A 25,924-nucleotide genomic window follows, 5' to 3' on the forward strand; every position below is an offset into this window, starting at 1 on the left:
ATGCACATGAGAAGTTCCAGCATTCTTACTTGCGAATAATTTGCATTTAGGATTTAGGTTTGATTCTCTGTGGGTTGTCTGCCTTTTAAATTGATTTTTACTGTTCTAGTTTATCAGATCTTTGGTTCTCTTTGAGTGTGACTTTGGAATTTGGCTTTCAGACTAGCTGCTTTTCAGTCTCTTCTGTCTAGCATATTATACAGCTCTTTGAACCTAGCATGAAAACTACATATGCTTTAATACTCTTTCTAGCACTTCTGGTTTTTAATTGCCCAGCATATCTTCCAATTAATGTATCTTTGAACTTCCTGAAGTGTGTGTGTAACAGTTAAATTTTACTTAAATGATCAAAGAACTATCTAAATAATTAATGACTACTTCTGTTAAATTATCTATCTATCTGTTAAAAGACTTATTTTTCAATTCTTTCAATGCAAATTATTTAGGGATTTAAAGTTCTAAAATAGCTTCCAGTGAAGGAAAAGGAAAATTTTCTGTCTGTGGGGGAAATAATCAAATAAGAACTATTTTGTCTGAAACACTGCTAGACACTTAGTTCTGTTGGGGCTTTAATAGTACAGCAAGAGAACGTAGTAAGTGAGCTGCAATGAATCCACCAACTCTGTTCAAAGGAGAGTTGGTAAACTAGTACTTGTATATCAGTAGAAATTACTTTGATAGTTCTTACTAAAATTTCAACTTCATTTAGTATTATTACATGCTGAATTGCTGCTGCTGATGGTCCTCTCTTTATTTGTCTGCCTGTAGTTGAAGTTAGTGGGGTGATCCTCAAATTATAGTGTCTCCCCTCCCTCTTATTTGAGCTTTACACTATGTATTTAAGAATTGAACTAAAACATTTTGGCCATTTGTATTTAGCAATGCTCATCTGTAACTTTTTGGGGAATTGTTACTGTATATAACTGAAAGCTTACATGTGTGCTAGTAAGACAAACTTTCTTTCCCTTGTCACTGGTTTTTTTTTGGTTTTGTTCTATTCAGAGAGTTGTTAGTAGACTGTGGGATTTTTTTGGATGGGTGTGTTCTAATTTCTGGTCCAGATTTTCATCAGTACAATATGAGCTAATCTTCTGTGTTCTTTCCTGCCTTTGGAATGTTTAACTTTATTTAGAATTGTTTTTATTCCCCCATGAATACTCAGAGAGGATATTAGTGTTTCTGCAGATACTTGAAGTACTGCAGCCAATCAGCAAGGCACATGTACTTATTTAAGAAGGAAAAAAAAAGTATAAGACAATACTGTGTTTACTTATCACCATTTATGAAGTACTTCTTTATAATTTTGCAAATACTACTTAATTTAATGCTCACGGAATAATACATCTCAGTGTTTGCTCTCATTTTTTCATTTTTGGGTGAAGTGCATGCATTCAACACAAAGGTCAATATTTAAAGGGAAGAACATTTAGGTTTTGCATAGGTCACATTAAAAATGTCTTCACTATCATTTCAGTTACTATTTTGTTCTTAAACTGTTTACATATATATACACACAAGTGTATATATAACATAATTATAGATCCCTTTTGTCTAGTTATTGGGCAAAGCTAGATGAAGTGGTGCAAGTAACCTGCAGCAAGTGTGCTGCCAGGCATAAAGCAAAAAGTAAGGTGTGATGTTTCATTTGACATTGACATTTGGGTCCATTTTTGTTTCATTGTGCTGTGATGTTGCAGTAAATTTTTACTGGCCCAGTGAAGGTAGGTACCCTGTCATTGGTGCAGGGTGCACTGAGGTAGTAACCAAGACTGACAAAGTTGCTAGTTGCTGTAACAAAGTCTGAACAGCAGAACTTCTTATTTCCTGGGTTAAAAACCTGGGAATTACATTAGATAGCAATCCTCAAAAGCATATGGAACAGTAGGCTTCTGGTTTACTCTAGTAATACTTCTCATTTACTATTGTCTAAAATATTTTTTCAAGTGTGGATGTATTCCTTTTGTGCAAATATGATGTGATTTGCCTAGCATACAATTCAAGCATTCTTTAAAAGATGAGATAGAATCAGCTGTTGGAAGCAACAGGTTTTTTGTCAATTTATGTCATATTCATTTAATTTTTTTAAATGTAGTTCACTGAGAGTCTGTTGGAGTATGGAGGGAGCTAGGTATTTATAACTGGAAGACTCCCATGTGTTATTGAAACAATGTTATTTGATTGAGTGCTGCGCCAGAATTAACTTTTCCTGATTAGGTGGGTGGGTTCACAGAAAGAGTCATCTGCTGCTTTCAGTGCCAGTATGTCAGTATGTGTGTGCTCCTTTGTGTCCCTGTGATTTGAATTACATTGTGTCATAACTTTGCCCTTGAGGTTAACAAGCAAGAAGAGCCCATGGAAAAAAGCATTTAGATTTTCCAGGTGGTGCCTCAAAATACTGCTTGGGATGAGCTGCTGTTGTGCTAGCTGTTGTAAAAGTCACTGGATGAATATTCCTGCTGTCCAGTTGCATTTTGATAGTCACAAGTAGTAAGTGCTCATCAAAACAGATTATGTTTCTGGGAAGTTGGATCTTTTGGAGATCATCTTTCTGCTTGGACACTTGCTGGCAGTATAAAATGTAATAGTTAAAAGTAAGCTCTAGGATACAAATAATTTCTTGACTTAATTTTTAAAACCTCAGCCTGGGCAATTTATTTTCTGTTTATTATGGGGCAGTAGAATACATGGAGCTGTTACCCATGTTTAGTATTAAATAATCTTGCTGTATGTCCACAGTGGCTTTCCTAAGGCCACTATTAAGAAATACATAACACCTATTCATCTATTTATAGGCTGCTTCCTGCTAGTGCTTGTAGCTCCATTTTACTCCTTATGGGAACTTGTTAATTTGCAGGTGTATAAGCCAAACATGTTTTTATAAGGCAAATGATGTTTTGTAGCAGGAAGCTAACAATATTCAGTGTGCTTAGCCTTACCATCTTTTGTTTTCTGAGAAGAGAATTGGACAATAACAATTGTCTCAATTTAAGCATGCAAGAAAAACATGTCCTGTGGGGTTTTTTTCTGTAATGTGTAGTGTAGGTAATCACTGAACTCTTAGCTTAAAATTTATTTTATCTCATGAATTTTGACACTGCTTGTCCAAATATATACACTGCATTCTGACAGATTAAAATGTTTTCTGAGTGGGTGTCATGACTACTGCTTTGAAATATTTCCTATTTCTGATAAGTTTCCATGCTTATAATACTCAGACAAAACCCAAAGTGGTATGGCAGAAAATTTGCTCTTTTATCTTTCAGAAATAGAGCATTGGCTGGCTCGAGACCAGCCATGAACGCCTATGCTCTTAGCATTTTCCTAGATTACAGAAATAAAAATGTTGTTGGCTGCAGATTAATAGGAAAAGTTAAGCCTTATTGAAAAGACTGACTTTTACTGCCTATAAACTTGATGTTGCAGTTTGAACTGGGCAGAGTTTTATCTGTGTCTGCTGGTCCATAAATCGTATTTAACAATTATGTAACTACCCATCATATTTTCTTTTATATTACATGAAGCAATAGACCAGATTTTTTTTTTTTTAAGTGTAGAAGAGCCTGAGAGAGAATCTTCTTCCTTGTGCTGTTTTATGTCTGGCTAAATGCCAGTATCAGTGTGTTGTTTATTGTTTTCTTTTTTCATATCTGGTTCAAACTGATAAAACATCCTCTTCCTTTTGAATCTGACAAATGACTAAGAAAGAAATGAGTAACATTTAGGAGAAGCTCAAGGAAGAAAATTCTTCATTAATTTTTACATAAATGATATTTCTGTAAATCAAGTACCTCACTGATTAAGTAGGAGAAGTCTGTATTTAAGACCTCAGCTTCAGTGAGCTTTAGATTCTTTAAAAGCTTCTCATGAGGGAGGATTTTTCCTTTTAATCTTATATTTACAGCATGCAAACAAAATGTAAGCAAAGCTTATATTCTTTTAAGATTCCTTTTCATGAATTTTATAATTGTGGTAAGCCAGTTTTGTGACTACAGGGCAAAGAGAGGCATTTGCAATTAATTGGATGATTTTTAAAGCTGCATTTTTGGGTTTTGAATTAGCTGTGCTAGACAAGTGTGTGTATGTGTTTGCATGCCCATGAAATAATTTTAGTTGCATTTTCTTTAAAAGTAATCCCTTTCCTCTGGTTTTGCTGTTAAAATGAGAGAAGCCAGAGCTAGCTTTCTTCCAATCTTCACCTCTCACCTTCCCAAGAGAATTAACAGGATGGACATAGTTCTTCAGTACCTGGGAGAAGTGGATGAGAGTGCTGATCATGTGCAGCACCATGTAAAAGCCATTATATATTTGAGATGACAGCTTTCCCTTGCTACCAGGCTGTGGAATTGGGGCTGCCATCTATCCACTTGCTAGTTCAGATAGTAGCTGTTCTGCTTTGTGAGCTTTCTGACACTGTTGACCAAGCATGTGTTTATTCTTTCCTTTGAAAAGCTCCCCAAGTTTCTCCAAGTGGTCACACAGCGTCTGAGCAGCATTTCAGACAATCTGACTGGAAGGCCCCTGGTTGGAAGGAATTCTCTCAAACCAGATCACCTCCTAATCTCTCACAAAAGCTCTGCCTCAGTTGCTGGTCTTTGTGTGAGAAGGCCACTTCTCAGAAACATGCCACGAGAGAGGGGAAGGGTCCTTCTGGTGTCAGCCCTGCTTTTGATTGCTTTAAGCAATTGTGAAGCCAGACCTTCTCAGCTAACTGCAGAGACTGTCCACACAAATCAGATGGTCTCTCTCTGCACAGTTTAATTTGCATTATTTATTTTTGTTTCTCCTAAAGGCAGTCATACTGTACCACTCTCAAACCAACCTGTCACCACAACATGTTGTGTATAATTTCTCATGAGAAACTCTTGAGAAGGAGTGGTCACATGAGAAAGGCAAACTTGACCAAAAGGAGAGACTGGGCCATGTTACTCTAGTAGTCTCTAAACCTTTCTTTAATGTAAGAAAGAGTGTATTGCATAAGAGCTCAAGCTCAGTGGTTGGCAGGTGGGCGTCTTGCTTGCCTGGATAGGTAGAGAGAGACCTGTCACTGAAAGTGAGAGAAAGGTGAGCAAAGGGTGTTTTGTTTTCTGGCTGATGATGTGTTGCCTTGTACTTCACTTATAGACCAGTAAAGGTTGAAATGCTCTTTGTATTCTGTTATCTCTCTCTCTGTGCTTAAGGGAGAAAATTTGTAAAGGACAGTTATTGCCTTAGTGAATGAGTTGGAAGAGGTGAAGTTACTGTAGCTTATTTGGAATCAGAGCTGGTTATGACAATCTGTTGGAGTGGGGCTGCTCAATCTGAAATTTTGTGAAGGGGTAATTTTACACTGTGTAGGAAATGTTTCAAATAGTTGGGTGGACAAGGTGTTAAGGAAGTGTGGAGCACATAATTTCATTAGCTTGGGATTCACTGCAGCAGTCTGAGCACTCAAATGCGAACTTGCGAACCAAAATATTTTGTGTAAATTAGTACATTAGAGGAAACATAATCTTTTCTTAGGTTGTATATGCCTTTTCTGAGCTAATTGTCCAACCATTTAAGCTGCAGAAGGGTGCATGACATAAACTTAAGCCTTTTCTGATGGACACTGACATTAGTTCTTGGCTTTGTGATAACTCATGTTCATGAATGACAGGAGAAGGTGAGGCAGTAGCTGGGCTTCAGGTGAGAAGCTCTCCAAATGTGTCAGAGTACAATATGGAGTGAACTGAACAGCCCTTCTCCATCTCATCTGAGCAGAAAGATGTCAAACACAGCATAATAATCATGGCTCTAGAAGTTTTGGTCTGTGCTGAGTATGTTGTCATATAGCTAATGAACTTCTTGTAAATGCTTCCTGTGTGGTTGTAAATGGTAGCTGTTTTTCTTAACGAAGCCACATTTTGATCATAATTTTGGGTAGATTTTTCCAGACTTTGCTTTTTTTTGCCTCTTCAGCTGTTATGTTTTGTTATGTTTCCATATTTTTCTTGCCAATAAAACTACTGTGTGGTACATATGAGGGAATCTCAAATAGCTTTTAAATAGCCTGTGAACTAACCCTGAAAACTTTGGTGACTTTCTCTGACCAAAGCTTTCCTAATTCCTTGACAAACAAATTTATTTGATTCACTTTTGGATGAAGAAAACACCTGTTGGGTTTCTCAGGAATATTATTAATATACTAGTGATTAACAGCAGTTACTGATAGAGATGTTTGTTCTGTGTAGGACAATTAGAATTTGGGAGGTTATTATCATGAGTAATATAAAACAATATATAAAGATTATCTTGTTATTTTACCTGTAATGATGACAGAAGTTGGTCTGGCTGCTACAATTCTCTTTAGTTATCAGTGGTACTATAAATTAGTACCACTGATCTTGAGAAAGTATAATTTGTAAAGTCTCTTGTAATTGTTACTTGTAAAAAAAATGTAATTTTATGTCTGTTACTGTGATAGTGAATTTCAGTTGCAGAAAGTTCAAGCTGGATTGTAACCCCATCTTTGCATTAGTTTGCACACTCCAAGGCAGAGCTGCCTTGTTCAGAGCTCTGTCTGAACCTGCTTTGCCATCTGACCACTTAACAGAATGCTTGGCAGGGTGAAGGCTTTTCTCTGTCTGATTGTGCAGGGGCAGCTGTAATATCTCATTTGTGGAAAGGGGTTTTAATGTGGAATCAATGCACAGTTACTGAGGAAAGCTACATGTGCAATTAGGAGGGAAGTAGATGGCCTATGGGAATTTTGGAAAAAAAAAAAATAGAAGGAGGAATGTCAATTAGCTTGCCCTTGCTGCAGGTTACTGCTGAATTAAAACACAGCTCAGTCTTTGAGCTAAGGTTGTTTTCATTCCTCTTAAACCCAAATCAGAGCTTTCTGGGCTATATCAAGCAAAGGCAACCATCAACATAAGAGACTAGTAATTTTTTTATAATTTTTTTTTGCAGTGAGAATACATATGTGATTATGTTAATAAGCTCTGGCTTACTGGATTTTGTGAAATAGTTCTAAGGCAATCAGCATGCTTGTCTCTAATTGTCACTTGCACTTCCCCATATGGTGTAACATGACAAAGTCTGCATTTTGAATACTGTATGTTTTTTATGGAGATGCAATATAATCCTGCCAATCTTTTAAAGAGTAACTTCTAGAATAAGTCAATAATTGTAATTTTCCCTCATTATACCTGAATTTATTTTGATTTTTTCTTTTTTCCTGTAGGCAAAGCCAAAACTTATAGAACCGATAGACTATGAAAATGTCATTGTTCAGAGGAAAACACAGATTTTGAATGATCCTCTACGTGAGATGCTACTGTTCCCTTATGATGACTTCCAGGTAATTTAATCCACCCTGTTTTTGTTGTGGGGGTTTTTGTTTGTTTGGAGTTGGTTTCTTTTTTTACCACAGGTTTTTAGTAGTAGGAGCCATGAGGTGATAACTTCCTATTTCTTTGTTTCTTAACTCTCTTTAGCTTCAAAAATCCCCACAAAATCTTTGCTGTGAGTCCCATTACCCTGCTTGATTAACTCTTTTGGGTACAGAAGAAATAGCACAATTTCCTCATCAGACCATATTAGAAGATCTACTTCTGCAACTCAACACTTTTACTGCCTTTTGAAGTAAATGATCAGTCACTTGTATTCCCCGTCCCTCTCCAATGTAGGAAATTATGTGATGACTGTTTAAAAAAACATCAGCTTTCTTTAATTCTTAAACTGATTTTTCCCCCCATTCTTAATAGTGAAAGACATGAACCTCTTCAAATGCAGTCTGCCGCTCTTAGCTGCATCATCCCAGCCAAAACTGTTCTAGCAAAATATCCCTTACATAACAGAGTTTCTGACTTGATTAAGCCAGACTGAACCAAACTTTGTGATAATCTTGTTATATTTTTTTAATGACGATGTTTATAGAAATAAATAGTTTATTTCAGTACACTTCTTAAAAAATCTTCTTGTAGATCTTGTTAGGATAACTACCAAGCATCTTAGACACTGGGGTTGGAGTAAATAGTGAGGAAAGTCTCTTGTCCACATGCCCATACCTGTAATCAAAATGTCTATTTGAAAAGTATACAGACATCTGAACAATCTGTAAATTAATTTTATTCAACCAAGCAGTTGAAGCTAAGTTTGTTTACTGTGGGGAAAGTTGATGAGTTGGTATATTTCTACAGAAGGACATCTAAAATCCTATAAATTACATCTTGAATTTGTAATTAATTTTCTCTGGCCTAATAGAGTGTTTACCTGAATGCAGCTGGACTCTCTTTTTAATACAGTCTGGGGACTTCTTTTTCTTTGATTCTGACACAAATAACTCTACTTGTAGTCTTCCCACTCTCAGCTAAAATTTTTGAGTTTTGGGAAGCTACAGTTATTTAGAGAGGAGTTTGGGCTTCATGTGTTCCCAGCCATACATGGAAGTTTATAGGAGTAAAACTTCTTGAAAAGGAAGTTGTACTGAGACAAGTTTCGAATACAGAATCTCTCAGGATGATACCCTACACCTGCAGTTGGCTTCAGGACTGAAAACATGAGTAGGCTACACCACCAAAATCCCCTTCTGCAGTGTGCCTCTTCAGTATCACAGATCAAGAGGAATCCAGGTTACTTCTGCTAAGTGCCCTTATCTGATCGACTGGTTCACTTACCAGGGTCATTCCAGTGAGCCGCTCTGAATTATCAGTGGAGAAGAAACAAAGCCATCAAGAATATCCTCAGGCATTTTGTCTGAGCAGTCTGGGGGTATGGCTGAAGTGTTTAACTGCTATTTCTAGTGACCTCCTGCAATTCTTAGCCTCAGGCCTGGATGAATGAAGCTAGTCCATAGCTCAGTCTCATCCTTCAAAAGGAATGACTGCAATTTGTCATAAATCATGATGGCTTTTGTCATCCTTTGTTTGAGTTCTGTGGTCAGATTTTCATCAAGGCAGGCATTAAAGTGTGTGTTACACTGGAAGATTTCCTTCAAGTAGTCATAGTTTTAGAATATAGTCAGTTTTTCTGTTTCTTTATCCTTCATCAGAATAATACCTGAACAAGTTTTCTGGGTTCCCCCAGTTTTGGCAGTCTCATTTTATATGTGATTTACATGAAGACAGGTTTGTACTATCAAACTGTATTATCAAACTTTTATTTCCTTCGAAGACTTGCTGGCACAAACTAAGTCCAAATATTTTTGTTGTACACAGGACTCTTCTGCACTACTTTGATCTATCTAGCTTGTTTTCAACAACACAAAACGTTTAAATCTGTCATTCAATATATTAAGTAAATATTTCTAAGTCAGAGAACTGAAAACTCTTAACTGCTTATTGCTTTTATTTGAAAGTTAGACCTTTTAACCCTGTTCAGTTTTCCATAGCCATATTTACAGGTTTGAAATCACTAGTCATTATATAGTTGCCAGTATCATTTGAATAATTTAAAAAAATATTAAGGCATATTTTCTGTGTTTGCCATTCAGCTTCACATGTATTTTTTAAATTCCTCTATCTTGTGGCTGTCACTCAGTGTCTGAGCAGCTCTTGGGTAAGCCATGGCTCAAATGTTTGATAATGGCTTCATCCCCTTCAAGAAAAAAATTAAATAGTGAACTAGAGCATTTAGAACTATCTGTAAACACACTTAGGACTGTTTATAGGTGGAAATGCCTACCATTGTCTAGAAACCTGTTCATGCTATTTCCTTTCAGAGCATTCAGTTTTTATCTTTACAAAGTTCTTCCTCAAACTTAGGTTAAATTGATTACAATCTGAAAACCCTTGCCTGGAAAGGAAGCCCAGCAGTGCTAATTTATAATGACATTAAGAGTAAGGCTATTTTGTTCAGCATGGCCCTAAAACTAGCACTTAAAATGGCATGGGAAATACTTAGCTTGCAGTACTAGATATCACTTTTAGAATTTTTGGAAGATTACAGAAGAAGCTGTGTGTTTTCAAAAAAGCACCATTGATGATACCACCCCTGAATTTATGTTAAATTTTAAATTATTTAGAGAGAAATTGGAAAGAAATATTTGTGCTTGATTTGGATTTTTTCAGGTAATGCAGTTAGATAACTGAAAGTTAATTTATTAGGGGTGAGAAGCTATTATTAATGGAGCACCAGTATTAATTTTGAGTCCATATCAGTAGTGAAAAAGCACAGCAACTGGCTTTTTTTGGATCACATATAGCTTTCCTCTCTTCCTCTCTTTTTCTCTTCCTCAGATTAAAATTGTCTAGTGAGAGAAGGGGGGAAAAAAACAACACAAAAGTGGAAAATAACTATTTTTCTGTCAGGGATGACTGTTCTCTAAACATGCTGTCAGAAGCAGCTCTAAGCTCAAATCACTACCAAAGAAACATTTGAGCAAGAATGCTCAAAATGCTCAGAAAATGCTTCAGTCTTGGAAAGCTCATAAAGTTTGAAGGATTGTTCCTCAGCCAGCTATCTAGTTACAGGAACCTGTCCAGATTTCCACTTAACTGCATTTGCTGTTGTCCCAAATGTGGTTAGCTGAGGTTATGAAACCTATTTTCTCTCTTTTTATATATGTTTGATAGCAGTTCATTTACTTTTCATAAGAACATGATTTCTGTTCTGCTTTGTGCAGAGCTTCAAATCCAAAAAAGTTGGCTTGTAATTTTTTTCTTTCAAGTTTTTTTTTTTTTCTTTCATGCTATTATATCTAGATAAGAGCAAGATTTGCTTTTCTGTAGTTACCAGAAGAGCTCTTAATCAGCAAGTTCATCTCCATATATTGGGTCTTTTTAAATTTACCACTTGAAAATTGTTTCAGCTGCTTTTCACAAGCTCAAGCTCTGAGTTTTCTGCACTGAGCTCACCTATAAGGTTACTCCCTACCTTGTTCTCAACAAGTTTATAGGGGCAGACCTGTTGTGTTTGGAGACATGTTTTGCTGTTGGCATCCCTGAATTTGCTTTCATTCTTAGTAAGTGGGGTGTCTAAATTTTGTTCATGTTTTTCAGTCTGTTCATTTTTAGCTGCATTTTTGTCCTCTTTTTCATTTTGTTGCCTATACAATGTGTTTGTTAATTGTGATGGTAGAACCACTTTTCTGCCACCCATTGGAACATCTCTTGCTACTCTCAGTCACAACAATGCTGACAGATTTTCAAGGCTTTCCCTCTTCTAACCTCTTGGTGGGAAGAGCCATCTCCCTTGTAACAGTAAATTACTATATCCATTGGATACTCTTGTATCCAAGCTTGTGCCTCTTCATGGCTGCTTGTATTCTCACCTGAATTTCAGTAATTTCCTCAATAATGAAATGGCTTCATAACAAAATGGCATTAGTTTAAAACAGGCCACCTTCGTGGTAGTGGTCACGTTGAAGTCATATGCTCAATGACTGCAAAACTGATGATGTTTATTTTAATTGCACAGTGGTAAATTATTTAAAGGAACCTTAACCCAAAGCAGTACTAGTGTGTACTTGGCAATAAGTCACCCTTTATCTAAATACTTTTTTTTCTTTCAAAATACATACATTTTGAGTACTACCTCCATTTTTAAAGGAAATCATAAAACCATAGAAGGGTTTGGGTGGGAAGCAAACTTAAAGATCATCTTGTTCTAACACCCTGGCACAGGCAGGAACACCTTCCACTACACTGGTTTGTTTTCCAGCCTGGCCTTGAGCATCTCCGGGGTTGAGCATCCACGGCTTGTCTGGGCAGCCTGTTCCAGTAACTCACCACCCTCACAGTAAAGAACTTTATCCTAATATCTCATCTAAACTGCTTTCTTGCAGTTTGAATCCATTCCCCTTTGTCCTGTCAAATGATGCAAATTCAGGCTAAATTTGCTTGTAGCAAATAAAATGTGGGTGCATCCTACCCATATTAAATTTGTCTTTGCAAAGTTATCACAGTGTTATTTTGAAGGCAGTTTGGTGCTTTAGCTTAGATATCATTTCACCTTTGTTATTTCTGGGTTTGAGCCATTTGGATTTAACACACTTTCACTTAAAGCTCTCAGCTTTTATTTAATGCGAGTTAAGTACTTCTGAAAATAGATCTTGTGCCAACTTTGCAGAAGTAAAACTAAATCCAGGTCATTCTATGAGAAGGCATATCTTCAGTAGAGGAAAAGCAAAAAAAAAAAATCCAAGTAATGTCCTTATTTTAGAGACCACAAATTAAACTCCTCAAATAACTAATTTTGAAATGTTCCAAGTAATTTCTCTTTTACTTTTTCCCATTCAAATCTCTTTGGTGTTTTTCCTTAAGTCTTTAGCCAACTATTCTAAATCAATTTAGTTTGGAAATTACTTTAAAATACAGGTTCTGACACTTCCTATACAAAGGATCTGACACTTCCCATGCAAAGGTGAAGTCACTTCTGACACATGGTTATTTTAAGGGTAGGATCTCACAGCTTGCCATCTTTTCCACTGAGTCTTTTAGAACAGTTTCTGTCTCTGCATCTAGAGCATGAGCCTCTGTGGTAACAGTCTCACTGGCAAACACAACCTTGGGGCAGAAAGAGCATCCATTGCAGTCTGCTTTCCTTGTGGACATATTCACTATCCACATTCCATCAGGTTTTGGGTAGTGAGGACTCCTTGGTTGACTTGGGGAAATGTTCTTGCTGCTGTTCTCTTTTCTGAGACCTCAACATATCCTAAATCCCTGGGAGTCAGGAAGTTGTGTCAGTGAAAGTCTGTTAAGTGTGTGCCTCAGTAAGTGCTGTGACTCCTGGCTCGTGTTAAAAGTGGCCTTCCTTAGTTTTGACAGCAGACTAATTAAAAGGGTTTTTTAATTTTCTTTGAGAGCATGAGACAAACACTTTATGGTTCCTGAGGCTACCATAAATCAAATGATCACTCAAACCCAGAGAGTTGAAAAGTTTGTTTTCTACAAAACAGTTCAGCCAATGTAGTTGTGAAGAGAGTTTGTTGAGAAGACAATCCTTCCTTTCCTTATTTTTCTTTTGGAATTTAATGTGTATTTATGTGCATGCTTTCTTTTAGAATAGAATATTGTGGTGCTGCTTAAGTAATTATTTTCAGGAGTTTGCTCTAAATCACAGTACCTCACTCATTGCATTTCCTGGCTCTTTGATGCACTACTGCAGCTGATGGATGTGCTGAGAAGGAGACAGATGCACTAAGACAATTACTAATATGAACAAAATTGACAAGTAAGATTCTTCTGGTTTGTCACTGATATTGAGACAGTACTAAGAAAAAATCTCATTATGTGAGAACAGCTAGAAAAAAAGCCCTTAGTATTGTATTGATAGTTGTCTAGCAGGGTAACTGCAGCAGACATTTTAAAAGTATGTTCAGCAAATTCAATTTTACCAAATTATGCTACAGTGTTAAAATTTGATTGATGAGTTCATGGGTTTCCCAGGAAAAGTGCCTGGTAAGATGCCACCTTAGTCTCTGGTTTTTCTTAAAATAATATTCTTTTAGGAAAGCATGGTATAACTGTATGCTTGTAGAATATATATAAAACTGCATGTAATTTTTATACATTATATAAAGTATAAATAATTTCTCATAAAATATCAGACTATTTCATTGGAATAGTATCTAGAAATTCTGGTCTTAAGGAAGTTTATTATTCTAAATAGAAGTTTTTATTTCCATAGCTTGTGAAAATGAATACTTAATATGATTTGAAGATATTTCTAGAATTAAGAAAACTTCATTTTTAAAAGCTGTTAGCATATAAATGTGTATCTTCTTGCAGTTTGGTATTTTGTCTTTTAACTGTAGTTTGCAAGGTTTATTGGTCCCATGAAATATTTTGGGGTTTGTGGTGTTTGTTTTTAATACCTTCCCACCTCTCCCACCCAAGAAGTCAGCATTGTCACTTTTAGTGCTCTAGACTAGATGAATGAGTTGACCATGACTATGGGATTATTTTTTTCCTTTTCAATCTTTACTGTAATTGAATGTTCTTACTTAAATACCCCCCCCCCAGTTAATGGAGTGAGCCTTTGGTAATGACCAAGATAATCACCTTATGGATCAGACTCTCAACAGAGATAAATTAAGCTAATGTACTTATGCACACTTTGTTTTTCAATATAACTTGGGGAGCTTTTTCTTGTCACATTTTTATCTGATCCTTCCTGGATGTGTGGAGTCCTGTAAGTAACAGTTGAGGGACCACAACCCCCTTCCAGGCCCTGGCTGTGTAAAACTCTCTTGCTCACCTTTGATGGCCTAAGCTATGAGATTCCTTTCCACATAGTGCAAAAAACTTCTATTGCTGTGTGGTTATTTTCATTTGTGGTCCAGAAGATTTTGTTAAGTTTTCATCTTTTTCACTTTTACAAATGTAAAGTATCCTAAGACTTACTTCAGCACAGGTCTGAGAAGCAGAATTTCATGGTCACAGAGAAATTTCCTGCTCTCTGGTAGCCTTCCTGTGCATCTCTGAGTTCAGACATAGGATAGGAATAAGTTCTGACTTGGTAGCCTAAAGTATGTATATACTTCAGTGACCCACACCTTCTCTCTAAACCTGCGAGTCTGAACAGTGCTAGTCTCATTTTTTGTTGCTTGAGATCTGCAGTTGAATTACTCTTTTATTTTGGTGTGGTTTTCTTACCTTCCTTGAATAACAGTTTTTATGTGTAGTAATAACACTACCTTAATGTCTGTCTTCAGAATGTTTGAGTTATGTTGTCATGGTGCAATTATTTTTTTCTTGTATTGTCTTCCCCATGTTGACAATGTAGTAGAAAAAACTGTCCTATGGCATCTATTCCTCACTGATTCCAGTCTTGCCCTTATTGTGAAAGAAGGAACATGTCGCTTGAACGAAAGCAAATTCTCACTAATTGGCTATTCTGAAACATCATATTCATAGGATGTTTTCTGCTGAGCTTCTCTTCATTGTAGTGGTGTAACTGAGTGTGGCCATAGTGTGTCATCTCCCCTTTAATTGCAATTTTCATTAATTGCTTTTGTTGTTTATCAGACAGCATTATTGCAGCGGCAGAGTCGATACATTCGGTCAACGGTTCCTGAAAATGCAGAGAAAGAAGCTCAGAGCCTGTTTGTAACTGAGGTAATACTGCAGTTGCATGTGACTGTGTGCAATAACAATATTATACCTGACTTGTTTCTCTTCTTCATTTACCATTTAAAACTAACAGAAAAGTAAGCCCTGGAAAAAGAACTAAATATTTATTGCCACTTGTCAATTATTTCAAGGCAAAATTTCCAGGAAAACCCAGTATTTAAAACCCAGTATTTTTTTCCATTGGTGGCTGGAAAAGAAGTTTTACAGGATAGATTTTAATTCTTTTGTTTGCGTCATTGGCTTTTGCAGATGGTTCTCCTCCACTTCATTATGCTTTTGGCTTTTCCAGATGAACGTGGGTGATTTCAATGCATAATATTGGATCTACAATAAATCTGGAATGAATCACTGTGACTTGTTTTTTCTGATAAAGTCTCTCACACTAGCCATTCTTACTTTGTTTCAAATAATCTTGTACAGATTGCTGGAACAGAGGTATCCAGAACTGTAAGACTTGTGGAGGCCAAAATTCATTATGACTGTTCAACTTGTATGCTATATGTAGAAAAAACATCCTCAACCCTAAAGTTTCTCAGAACTGTTTGCTTAGGTTGGCATTCCTTTGGTTTTGTGAGGCTGTTCTTCATTTATTGTCTTGTTGAAGCCTTTAAGGAATTAAAGGTTCAATTGTTTTTCTTTTTTTTTTTTTTGTGTTTTCTACTGATATGTTTTAAGCTGATATTTTAACATCTGAAGCAAGTAAATGTCTGTTGTAACTCTAATAAAACTGAAGGAGCTCCACATAGCTGAATTTACATCAAAGTGTTTTATCCACGCTGATAAATACCCTTAATACCTAACCTAAACATTTCTGAGATAAATTTGAAGAGGATAGACAAGAGGAAGGAGGAGTGTTAGAGGTAATTCATAGAGTTTAATGAGTTTCTGCTGAAACAATTGCTTGGCAAGTATTAAACTCGTGTTTTGAAATACAAAGAAAATATTTACGATTTATTGGATGCTGTGTTTGTGTATGTGTAGGTTTATTGTGTAACATAAAATTTTGTACGGAATGGTTTCTGTCAACAGATTTTGTCAGTTTTATGTTACTTTGTTCAAAGCCAAGATAAATCAGTACTTTTATGTTGTAACAATATGGGTGGAGTAAAATGGTATTTCCTGTGATCTAGATCAGAACTTAATGACATAATTGCTTTTCAACCACTGCAAGCATGCAGTCTAAATTTAAGTATTAATTTAATTGCACTGAAAGTATAAATTCAGGAAAATAGGTTTTTGGCTTTCTGTATCGCTATGTGCACAATTGAACAATTCTATTTTAATAAGGTGTCTGTTTCTGTGCTGAGCTGTCTTTGGGCTCAGTCATGTTTTCAGCTTCAGCAGAGTTTTCTAAAGACTTGGCCATGTTTTCAGCTTCAGCAAAATGCTGGTTTAACTTTCTGGACGACTGAAGATGGTTAATCCAGATGCTGAGTGCATTCATCATTTTCTGGTTTTATTAAATACATGTCTAGCATGGATCATAACATTCCATTGAAACATATAACTTGTTCCAAAAACCTAAATTGCATTAGACTATTGCAAAAGAAAGGAAGTGTACAGAATTTTCAGAGATTGATATGTAACCATAATAGTTCATAAACAGACATATCTTAAGAGATTTTCTTGTCCTGTGTCTATTGAATGCCTTTAATCCTCTTCCAGTTAATATTGATACTTGGTTTTCATTTAAACAGTGCATCAAAACCTACAATTCAGACTGGCATATTGTTAACTATAGATATGAAGATTACTCAGGAGAGTTTCGACAGCTTCCAAAGTAAGTATGTTACTTAGTTTGTTTAGTGGTATGATAAATTGAAATTGTGGAGGAATTTTGCATTTAATATAGACTTATTTATTAGAGAAGTATATTAATATGTATAATATATAAACTGAAATATGCTATATCCATATTTAATGGCCAGTAGAGATGATAAAGACTTGTTGGATGGAATTGATGAACTTGAATGTGTAATATCATGTTAAACCATTTGCTGGGAAGGTACTGTCATAACATTGCCTTGTTAACAGGCAAATGAAAACAAGACATTGTATCATTGACAATGTGACTTTGAGTATGATAACTAAAACAGGCTAATGTTTAGATGAACCTAAAATGGCAATATCCTGTTTTCATTGTTTCAAAGGCAGCTTTTGGAACTCCCTTTGGGAGCTTGGGGAATAGAACCTAACTGAGATGGTTGGAGCAGGTTTTCACAAGGATGATTCAAAGTACAAGCCTAGCCGACATCTGTTACAAACTTTCTAAACCATCTTCTAGAGAAATGTTTTCCCACTTTTTCAAAATTTTGTAGGAAGAGTATAGAGATTAGAACCTTAATTCAGAATGTCTGAGAGTGGCTAAATACCCTGAATACCCCAGCTCTGGAAGATCTATGTCTTCCCTGATTGCTCTCCTGCATCTATCAGTTAAGAAATAGTTATCTTGCCCTTTGGAGAGTTCTGATCTACTCATAGGTTTTGTACAAGGCAGTACCTGGTTTTCACTTGCCCTGAACAGCAACCACAATAGGAATTTAAAAAAATGCATTGTCCTGCAAGGAGCCACTGGTTGCAGGTATGAATTCTTACTGATAAGATATTAGGAGTGCAGTGAATGAGAAGGCATCTGTTCTCTGGAGTTACACTTTAGCACAGTAACAAACAGAGCAAAAAGGACATGGCTGCCAGATGTACAAATGAGGAAAATTGCTTTCTAAGAAGTAGAATTAATGAAAAATACATGCTTTTACTTAGTTATTCTTGTGCTTTTTCCTCTTCAGTAGGAAAAGAACATCTAAATTTTTTGTCTCAATAAAATATGTAAGTAATAACAAAGTTCCTAGTACTTCAGAAGCTTTTTCTTTTGTAGTAAAGGGACAAAGCCAGACAAGCTTCCTGTTCATTTATATGAAGTGGATGAAGAAGCAGATAAAGATGAGGTGAGATAATAGCAATTCCTTACTTTCTCTTGTTTTCATTAAAGAATGTTGGGTGTGTAGAGGTTGTGAGTTTGGTTAAGTGTTGATGTCAGTACATGAAAACAAAGATTAGCTTGAACCACCTTATTGGGAAACAAATCAGTTATTTTTCTTGTCTCCTTTCAAATAACCTTGTTCTCTGGAGATCTGTCAGGTGAGCCAGAAAAAGTTTTGACAGATAATAAAATTGAAGTTTTAGTGCTTGGTGACATATAATCCTTCAGCTGTCATAAAATCTTTTTTATACTGTGTCTATGTAGGCAGGTTTCCAGAGGGAGGTGTTTCCTGCAGTTTAATCATGGAATTGAATAAAATCATAGGTGAATCTGTTCCAGCACAACAACAGCACACACACTTCAGCATGCATGACAGTATAGCATACTGTGTGTGTCTGAGCTAAAATCAATTCATCACAAATATGAGCGCAGGATAAGACTTGAGGAGCTGTCATGGAAACAAAGGCTTTAAAAATTGACTAAAACTCCTAGATATGTTCTCTGGTGTTGTTGACTTAGGGAAAGGAGAGTTGTATAGCATCAAGCAATTTTCAAGTATATTTAGAATGCCAAAGACTTTTTTTTTCAGCAACTGCCTCTGTTATTTTTGTGATTTATTTATTTTTTACCACACCCTGTTCCAAAATATGTTTTTAAATGCCACTGTTACCTTTTCTTACAGTTACTTGAACTCTTCCATCTCAAACAAGAATGAAAATAAAAGAATTTTTCTTTTTTGTGTTTTTTTTTTTTGCCTCTTGGCAATTACTTTGCTTCTAAATTCCTGGTACTCAGAACTGCTGCATATGAAATGAAAGGATTAAATGTGAAGAAGTTGTTTGGGGAATTCATCTGAGTAGATAGATTCCCAAGCAGAGAGTCCCAGGCTGACATTTATCCAGCACTGCTATTAATCTGCACTGTGATATCTGGACAAATAACTTTATGTATCTATATCCAAAACCTCCTCTTTGTAGGATGGGAATAATTATGATTACTATTATACTGACATTTAAAAGACTTGGCATTATTTATTGTGATAATATTTCTGACAACAGAAGTGTATTAGAAAACAGTGAGTTAAGCACTAAAAAATTAAATGGGTGTATAATTGACTATAATTCTAACCATGAAATACATTATGGGTAGAGTTAGTGAAAGACTTGAAAAACTATAATTTGGCTATTAGCAGGTAGTATGTGTTTTATTAGGAAATGTAGGTAGAGAGGAGTGCCTGTGTCCTGTAAGAATAGGCAGGAACAGGGTATCTCTTTCAGAAGTACAATCACTGGAGGAGAGCTCTGCTGCTCCTTGAGGAACTTAGAAAATAAACACAAGAAAAGGACATGCTAGGAGGAAAAGGGAAGTTAGTGGTACAATACAGTGGGGGGACATAAATTCTTTCATCAAGGGAAGACCTAATGCCAGAGGTGTTTGTTTCAGACATGAATATCTTTCTATGCCAAAAAGCACAGATGCAAACCTTAGATTGAGAGTTGTTTGGTCCTTTTGTTTCGCTTTTGTTTGTGTTTGAAGAAAGCTGATTTATTAAGAGAATCATAGAAAACAAAAAGCTAAAAGTGATTAAAAATTGGAGGAAAATCAGATAAATATTAGTTTAATCATACATCATTAAAAAGGAGAAAATTACCTATCCAAAATTAATTCAGGCTATCAGGCCATCAGGTTGATGTTTGCAAATGGAATTTTTCAATCTGATATGGGATCAAGATACAGGATTGTTTTTGTTGAAACAGTTGCTGTTGAAGTAAACTTTGGAGCCAAGTTTGTGGGAAAGATCACTGTTAAAAGTGCAGCACAGTGTGCAGCAGCAATGATAAAAGTGAGGAAATTACCTTACCAGTTGGAAACAGGAAGTATGTTTTCAGTGTGAGAGTGGTGTGTTAACAACTGGATCCTGGGTTCCTTTGTATGAACAGATGGTCAGCTGGAAAGATTCAGTAGCTTTTTGGCTCTCTAGGCAGGAATTCTGCCTAACAGAAGAAATGCTGTAACTAGAGAGGCCCAAATGATGCTCAGTTCTATTGCTAGAAAACAGCATGCAGCTCAACAGAGTTGGGAAATTGTGCACCTCAGAGACTGGGAACTGGAGTCTTAATAGAGCTAAATCTTAATTTTTGTTATCTCAGGTAATGAATGAATCTTAGTCATGTGAGGTGATCCTATGCATGGTTTGTGCAATTACAGAAAAGCATTGGCTGTTTTGTGCCAAGTTTTGACAATAACTCATCATCTACTCATGGCCTTACACTTGTAAAGGTGATTTAAACCCACCCTTTCCTTGGAGATAACTCATGCTAGGGGAGGTGAAGAGTCATACAGAGTCATATTTGGAAACCCAGTGTTTTAAGTTGTGTCTGTGTCTTTATTCTTGTACAAGAAAAATAATTATCTAGGTAATACAACAGCAGTGGAGGCTAATGACTTGAAAATATGGAAAAATGATAACTGGGTTGCTTGGACAGTGAGACTCTTTGGGGCACATGAAAATTTACTGAGCATTTCTGTTCTATGCCTTTGACCATTATCAGATGCTATGATGATGACCATGTCATCCTTACTGGGCCTAACTTCAATAGTCCCAAGCTGACTATAATTTTAAAAGGTCAGATTGATGCATCTCTTGCCTTCTGTTCACAGTTTTTTGAAGTTCACATGTTCATATGCTTACAAATATGCAAGTTAGGCAGACCAAATAATCTGTAAATAAATTACCTAGTAACATTTTACTGTATGTTCCTTGATTCAGTTCCAGAAACAAATTAATGTTATTCCAAGATTTGGTTTAATGTTCAGTTTTTGAACTAGTGACTCTCTCCCCCTTTTATAATCAGGTTTTTTTGCATGTTTTCTTTAACAGCCAAGGAAAGGAATTAGAAAAATACTTGAGGTACTCAAGGATGTTTTGTGATTTTATTTTCAGCTGGATGCTCAGCTAATTCTGAATATTTCAGTAAAAAAAATTACCAGGAATATTTCTCCTTTATATGGATGAAAATCCTCCTACATGTCTAATTCATTAGTAGTTTTGTTTCAAAATGGGCTATATCAACTGGAAACCATGGTAACATCAGCTTTGTAGTCTAAGAGATTACTTGGAACTGGTGATTTAATATTTATTCTGTGGCAGTTATAAATCAGTCTTTTTGATCTGTTTTGATTGCAGAGGGCTGCTTTTTGGTAGTTGTTAACATCCTAAGGTTTTAGATGCAGTCATTCAGTTCCCTCCCCTGGCAGATGGATGTGGGGTACAGGCAGTGGGTGTGATGTGTGATGCTTGCATTGGATCTGCTGTTTGTGAACTTGCCATCACTGCCAAGTTCAGTCTTGTTCTCTCTGCAAAGCTTTGATTCTGATCTGTAAAAGGGCAGACCCAATTCAAGAATTAATTCTCTAAATTCTTAAGAAAGTAATGTTTTTGAAGTAATGTATGTAAAGCAAAATGGTTTGAGAAATCTTGATTGAAGTTTTGGATAAGCATGTGTTTGCATTGTTCTTTTTGGCAATAGAAATTGGTGAAAATTCTTACACTCTGTGAAAAAGGTTACAAGGTAAATGTAAGCAAATGTTTTAAGTTTTGACTTGTTAAGTTTGCTCATTCCCCTGTTTTATTGGGATTTGTCTGGACTAACATGTAGCTATCTATAGGCTGGATCATCCTGTTGGCGGTAGATAAAGCCTGTAGAAGTGGCCAGATTACATAGTAAAAGTTAGATGAGGTCAATCTCATGCCAGTTCTTTAAATAAAATAATGGAAAAGCTATAGCATTTCAGCAGGGACTCATGGTACATTATTATCATTATGTTATGACCATAGTTATTCCAACTTCTAAAATTACTTCTGAAATTACTGATAAATACTACACAGACTGTGATACAAACACTTACCTTTTCTTTTTTCTTCTTTTTTTCTTTCTTCCTTTCCCTGTATTCCTTTCTTCATCTCCAGGATGCAGCATCTCTTGGGTCTCAGAAGGGTGGAATAACAAAACAAGGATGGCTGTACAAAGGCAACATGAACAGTGCAATCAGTGTGACAATGAGAGTAAGTTTAAGAATATCTGACATATAACAAAAACCTGAGCACTGATATTCAATATCCCTGGGCCTTGGAGAGGTGAATCTGTTGTTTAGTTTTAAAAAAAAAACAGATGAAGAGAAAGAGGGAAGCTTGTATGTACTTCATATATCTGAAACCTTGCTTTTATTTTATGTAAATCAGAAAAAAAATCCATGAAAAATCTAATATGTGGGAGGAGTAAAATTTTCCTTACTGTACCCTTGTGTGATTTTAGTGGAAAAGGACTGTGTAATATTGATGGGAGTTTATTTGTTTGTATTTTATCTAAAACTATAATTTTTAATATACCTCTTATGTATATTATAGAGTCAGTTTTAAATACCTTTCAATAGGTCAGAAATAGTCAAATGATATAGTACAGTCCTGCTGCAGATATCATAACATATTTTTTTTTAAATTAATGGTTTCTGTTTTCTTTTCTGCAGATACTGACTATGTTATCTATAAATAAAAACTTTTTTCCTCTTACCTACTATTTAAATAGCACTTTTGGGTATATAATGTGAAGCTAATTGATACTTGTGTTGTCACTGTTCTTCCCTCCTTTCTTTTCACTAGTCATTTAAAAGAAGATTTTTCCACTTAATCCAGCTTGGTGATGGATCCTATAATCTCAATTTCTACAAAGATGAAAAAATATCAAAAGAACCTAAAGGATCAATATTTCTAGATTCATGCATGGGAGTGGTTCAGGTAATTATAATTATTCTGCCTGTTTGCCAATTAATTTGATATTTATTAGCAAGTGAAATTTTATTTAAAATATAGATTAGTGTTGTTGAATGTAGATAAGTACCTATTATGCAGAGAAACAAGTAGACAGGCTGCATCTTGCCAAAGCAGTGAACAATATTTCAAAGGGCAGGAGACTGAATTTTTGAAATCTTTCTGAAAAGAACATAAATTACTGGTTGATGTCAAGTATTTAGCAAACCAAATTCAAAGGCAAATGCACAAAGAACCCCAAACTTGGCAAAGTAATGACAGCACAAAATTGAAGTTTATTTCAGTTAGATTTTGTGCTTGCATGAGCTGTAAAATGTTTTTCATAGCTTCTTGTGTGGGATTTTTGTTGCAGGAGTTGTATTGAATTCAAACACCCTTCCAGATGCTTTCGTTTGACCTTTCTAATGTTACTTTTTTGTGCTTTTCTTTATTTTGAAAAGTTAAGGGCTTTGGTAAAATGTTTGTCAGTAGCAAGTGCCAAAGAAAAGATTGTTTTTCATTTTTTTTGTGATTCTGCTATGTACTTATAGTACAGCATGTAACTGTTCTGTTAGGCACAGCATACCTGGAAAAACCCCATGGGTCTTGGGGTTTTTTTTAACTTGCAGAATAAATAAAGAAATAGGCAAAGTTTAATAAAAATGTATTGGTTAAATAATATTTTTGTAACATAAAGTTGTTTGGAGATTTACACAAAGAGATAAAACAGCTTTACAGAGGATTTTTGCCCTGCAAATATTGTAATATTGTCTTTTGGATACACATTTAATAGGTAACTTCTATTAAAATCTTATAACTGTAATAAATTTTATCATATTGCAAGTTATATATATATAATTTTACAGGAATTATTTTGCCTTAGAGATATAATTCTGGCCAATTCCACTGAAGTGAATTTAATTTGTGTTTTTAAAACAAGCCAACAAACACAAAAGTGGTTCCTAAACACAGCTGTAGTCTCATCAATAAATACAAATACTGATGGAAGGTGCAAAGAGGAGAGAGCCAGGCTCTGCCCAGTGCTGCCCAGTGACAGGGCTGGAGGCAACAGGCACAACCTGAAACACAGGAGGATCCCTCTGAACATCAGGGGACACTTTTTCACTGTGGGGGTGACTGAGCACTGGCACAGGTTGCCCAGAGAGGTTTGGAGTCTCCATCCTTGGAGATGTTCAAAAGCTCCCTGGCCACGATGCTGTGCTAAATGGCTCTAATTGGCTGTGCTTGAGGAGGGAGTGTTGGATGAAATGACGACCAGAGGCCCCTTCTAACCTCTAACTCTTCTCTCATTTGAGATTTAAAACCTGAAAATCTCTTTTCCTCACACATACTTTCATGCTGTTCCATACTTTCTGTTCCGGCAGTTCAATCCAATTAACCTCAAGTTTCCTCAGACTCTGCCAGAAGCTTGCTTTTTAAAACAAACAATGCATTACTGTTTCTTTTGTTCTTCTGCAAGTAGGGCTGATACAGTCATCTCTAAGTAAAACTGTACTTTGGATGCTTTAAAATTTATACTTGGCTATGTCTCGTAATGCTGTACTGTATTGTACAGTACCCTCAGTGATCATCTTGGTACCTGGTCTTCAAAACTGCGTGTAAAAATTTGAGACTAGTTATGAATTAACATCATATGCAAATCAAAACCAGTTAATGCTCACTTCCAAGAAGCCAAGTAGTTATTCAGTGGCTAGAATAAAAGGGTTTGGAAATAACTCTTTTCTTCACTTGAATTTTTGGTGGGGAGCAAGTAAATGCTGATTTAAACTATCGAATATTGTCCCAATTCCAGACATGTAGTTTTATTGTCTTATATTATGTCCTGTATCCTTTCTGGCTGACGTTATTGTTTTACTGTTCCTTACTGTTGGTGTTGAATTAGCATTTAAAAACTCATATGGGAAGAAAGTGGTATCTACACAGTAGAAATTGCACTTCCATTTAACAGAAGAGGAAAACAAAGGAAAAAATGTGTAAGGATCCCAACCCTCTTACTTTGAAGTAGTCTGACGTGGAATTCATAGAAATGGTTTTCTTAGGTAGTTATGCTTACAAGATTTTGTTCTTGGAATGAAACTACTTGTTTCAGAGTCAGTCTTTTCAGTGAGGAGAGATTAGTTCCTACTGCATTGCTATAACACTCCCCTGGTCTGAGTTCATTCAGTGCATTTGCTTACTTATTATTTCAAAGACAGTAGATGCCTAAGAGAAAAATACTGACTTCACTTATAGACATGAAGTTAGACCAGAATATGCTGCTTCATCAGAACGTGTTTTAAGAGGAATGCTAAATTTGTGCAATAGTGGGGTTTTTATTTGGTTGGAGTATTTGGTTTGGGTGGATTTCTTTTTATCCCCAAACTTAAATAACGAGATTGAAATTCCCATAATTCTGTTTGGTGTTTTCAGACTTGGTTTTGGTTTTGTTTTGTTGGGTTTTTTGATTTAATACTAAATTATATAGAGACTTTTCTGATTATAGATGTGGAGCATCTATTCACACATTCAGCCATATGTGTAGGTATAGTTGATCTAATTCAGTGTTTTGTGAAATCTAAGATCTGTGACATCTGTCACATGCCTCTGTCAAGGCTTTATACTGTGACACATAGAGGTTTACTTTTCTCAGGATTTTCCATTTATTTCAGCACTGACTTCAGCTGGTAGGATTGCCTTAGGTCTGTCTGAAGTCCACACTTTTGTTTGTATGCTTGACAGAAACTCAACTTTGGTAGACAGTTGACTGTTTTGTCAACAAGTAGTTAATTGAAGAATCAGAGATACAATGAAACTTATATGTAATTTGGCATTTAATTTAACTTAAACAAAAAATCCCCCAACCATTAAGTCTGCCTTACTGTTAATTTTAATGTTTATCTAATTCATTATCAATTTGTAAAACTAAATTGCTGATAATATAGAATTTTCATTTAAGACTTTTGAATTCATTCCCAGAAACATGAGTCAGGCTAAGTAGCATTTGAAACCCTGGTTTAAATTGTGCAGAAAAGGATGACAGAAATGGTTGAGGAAGAAAAAGAGGAACTGATTCACAATTTTATGTATATCTATATGACT

General features: G+C 35.7%; 1 protein-coding gene across 19 annotated transcripts in view; it reads left to right on the plus strand.

Annotated features, from left to right (window-relative positions):
• The window catches only part of DOCK9 (dedicator of cytokinesis 9), a 113,935-nt gene that overhangs the window by 30,128 nt on the left and 57,883 nt on the right, over window positions 1–25,924 (plus strand). For all 19 annotated transcript variants that reach the window (XR_008508255.1, XM_054514125.1, XM_036393508.2 and 16 more), the window contains exons 2-7: window positions 7,205–7,321; window positions 14,934–15,023; window positions 16,736–16,818; window positions 17,914–17,983; window positions 21,989–22,084; window positions 22,679–22,813. Coding sequence is in view for 18 of the 19 variants with exons in the window: in XM_054514125.1 (XP_054370100.1) it covers window positions 7,205–7,321; window positions 14,934–15,023; window positions 16,736–16,818; window positions 17,914–17,983; window positions 21,989–22,084; window positions 22,679–22,813 (591 nt within the window). In the remaining variant the exon portion in view is untranslated. The remainder of the gene's footprint in view (window positions 1–7,204; window positions 7,322–14,933; window positions 15,024–16,735; window positions 16,819–17,913; window positions 17,984–21,988; window positions 22,085–22,678; window positions 22,814–25,924) is intronic.

Source organism: Molothrus ater, chromosome 2 (assembly GCF_012460135.2).
Source record: "Molothrus ater isolate BHLD 08-10-18 breed brown headed cowbird chromosome 2, BPBGC_Mater_1.1, whole genome shotgun sequence".
Lineage (NCBI taxonomy): Eukaryota > Metazoa > Chordata > Aves > Passeriformes > Icteridae > Molothrus > Molothrus ater.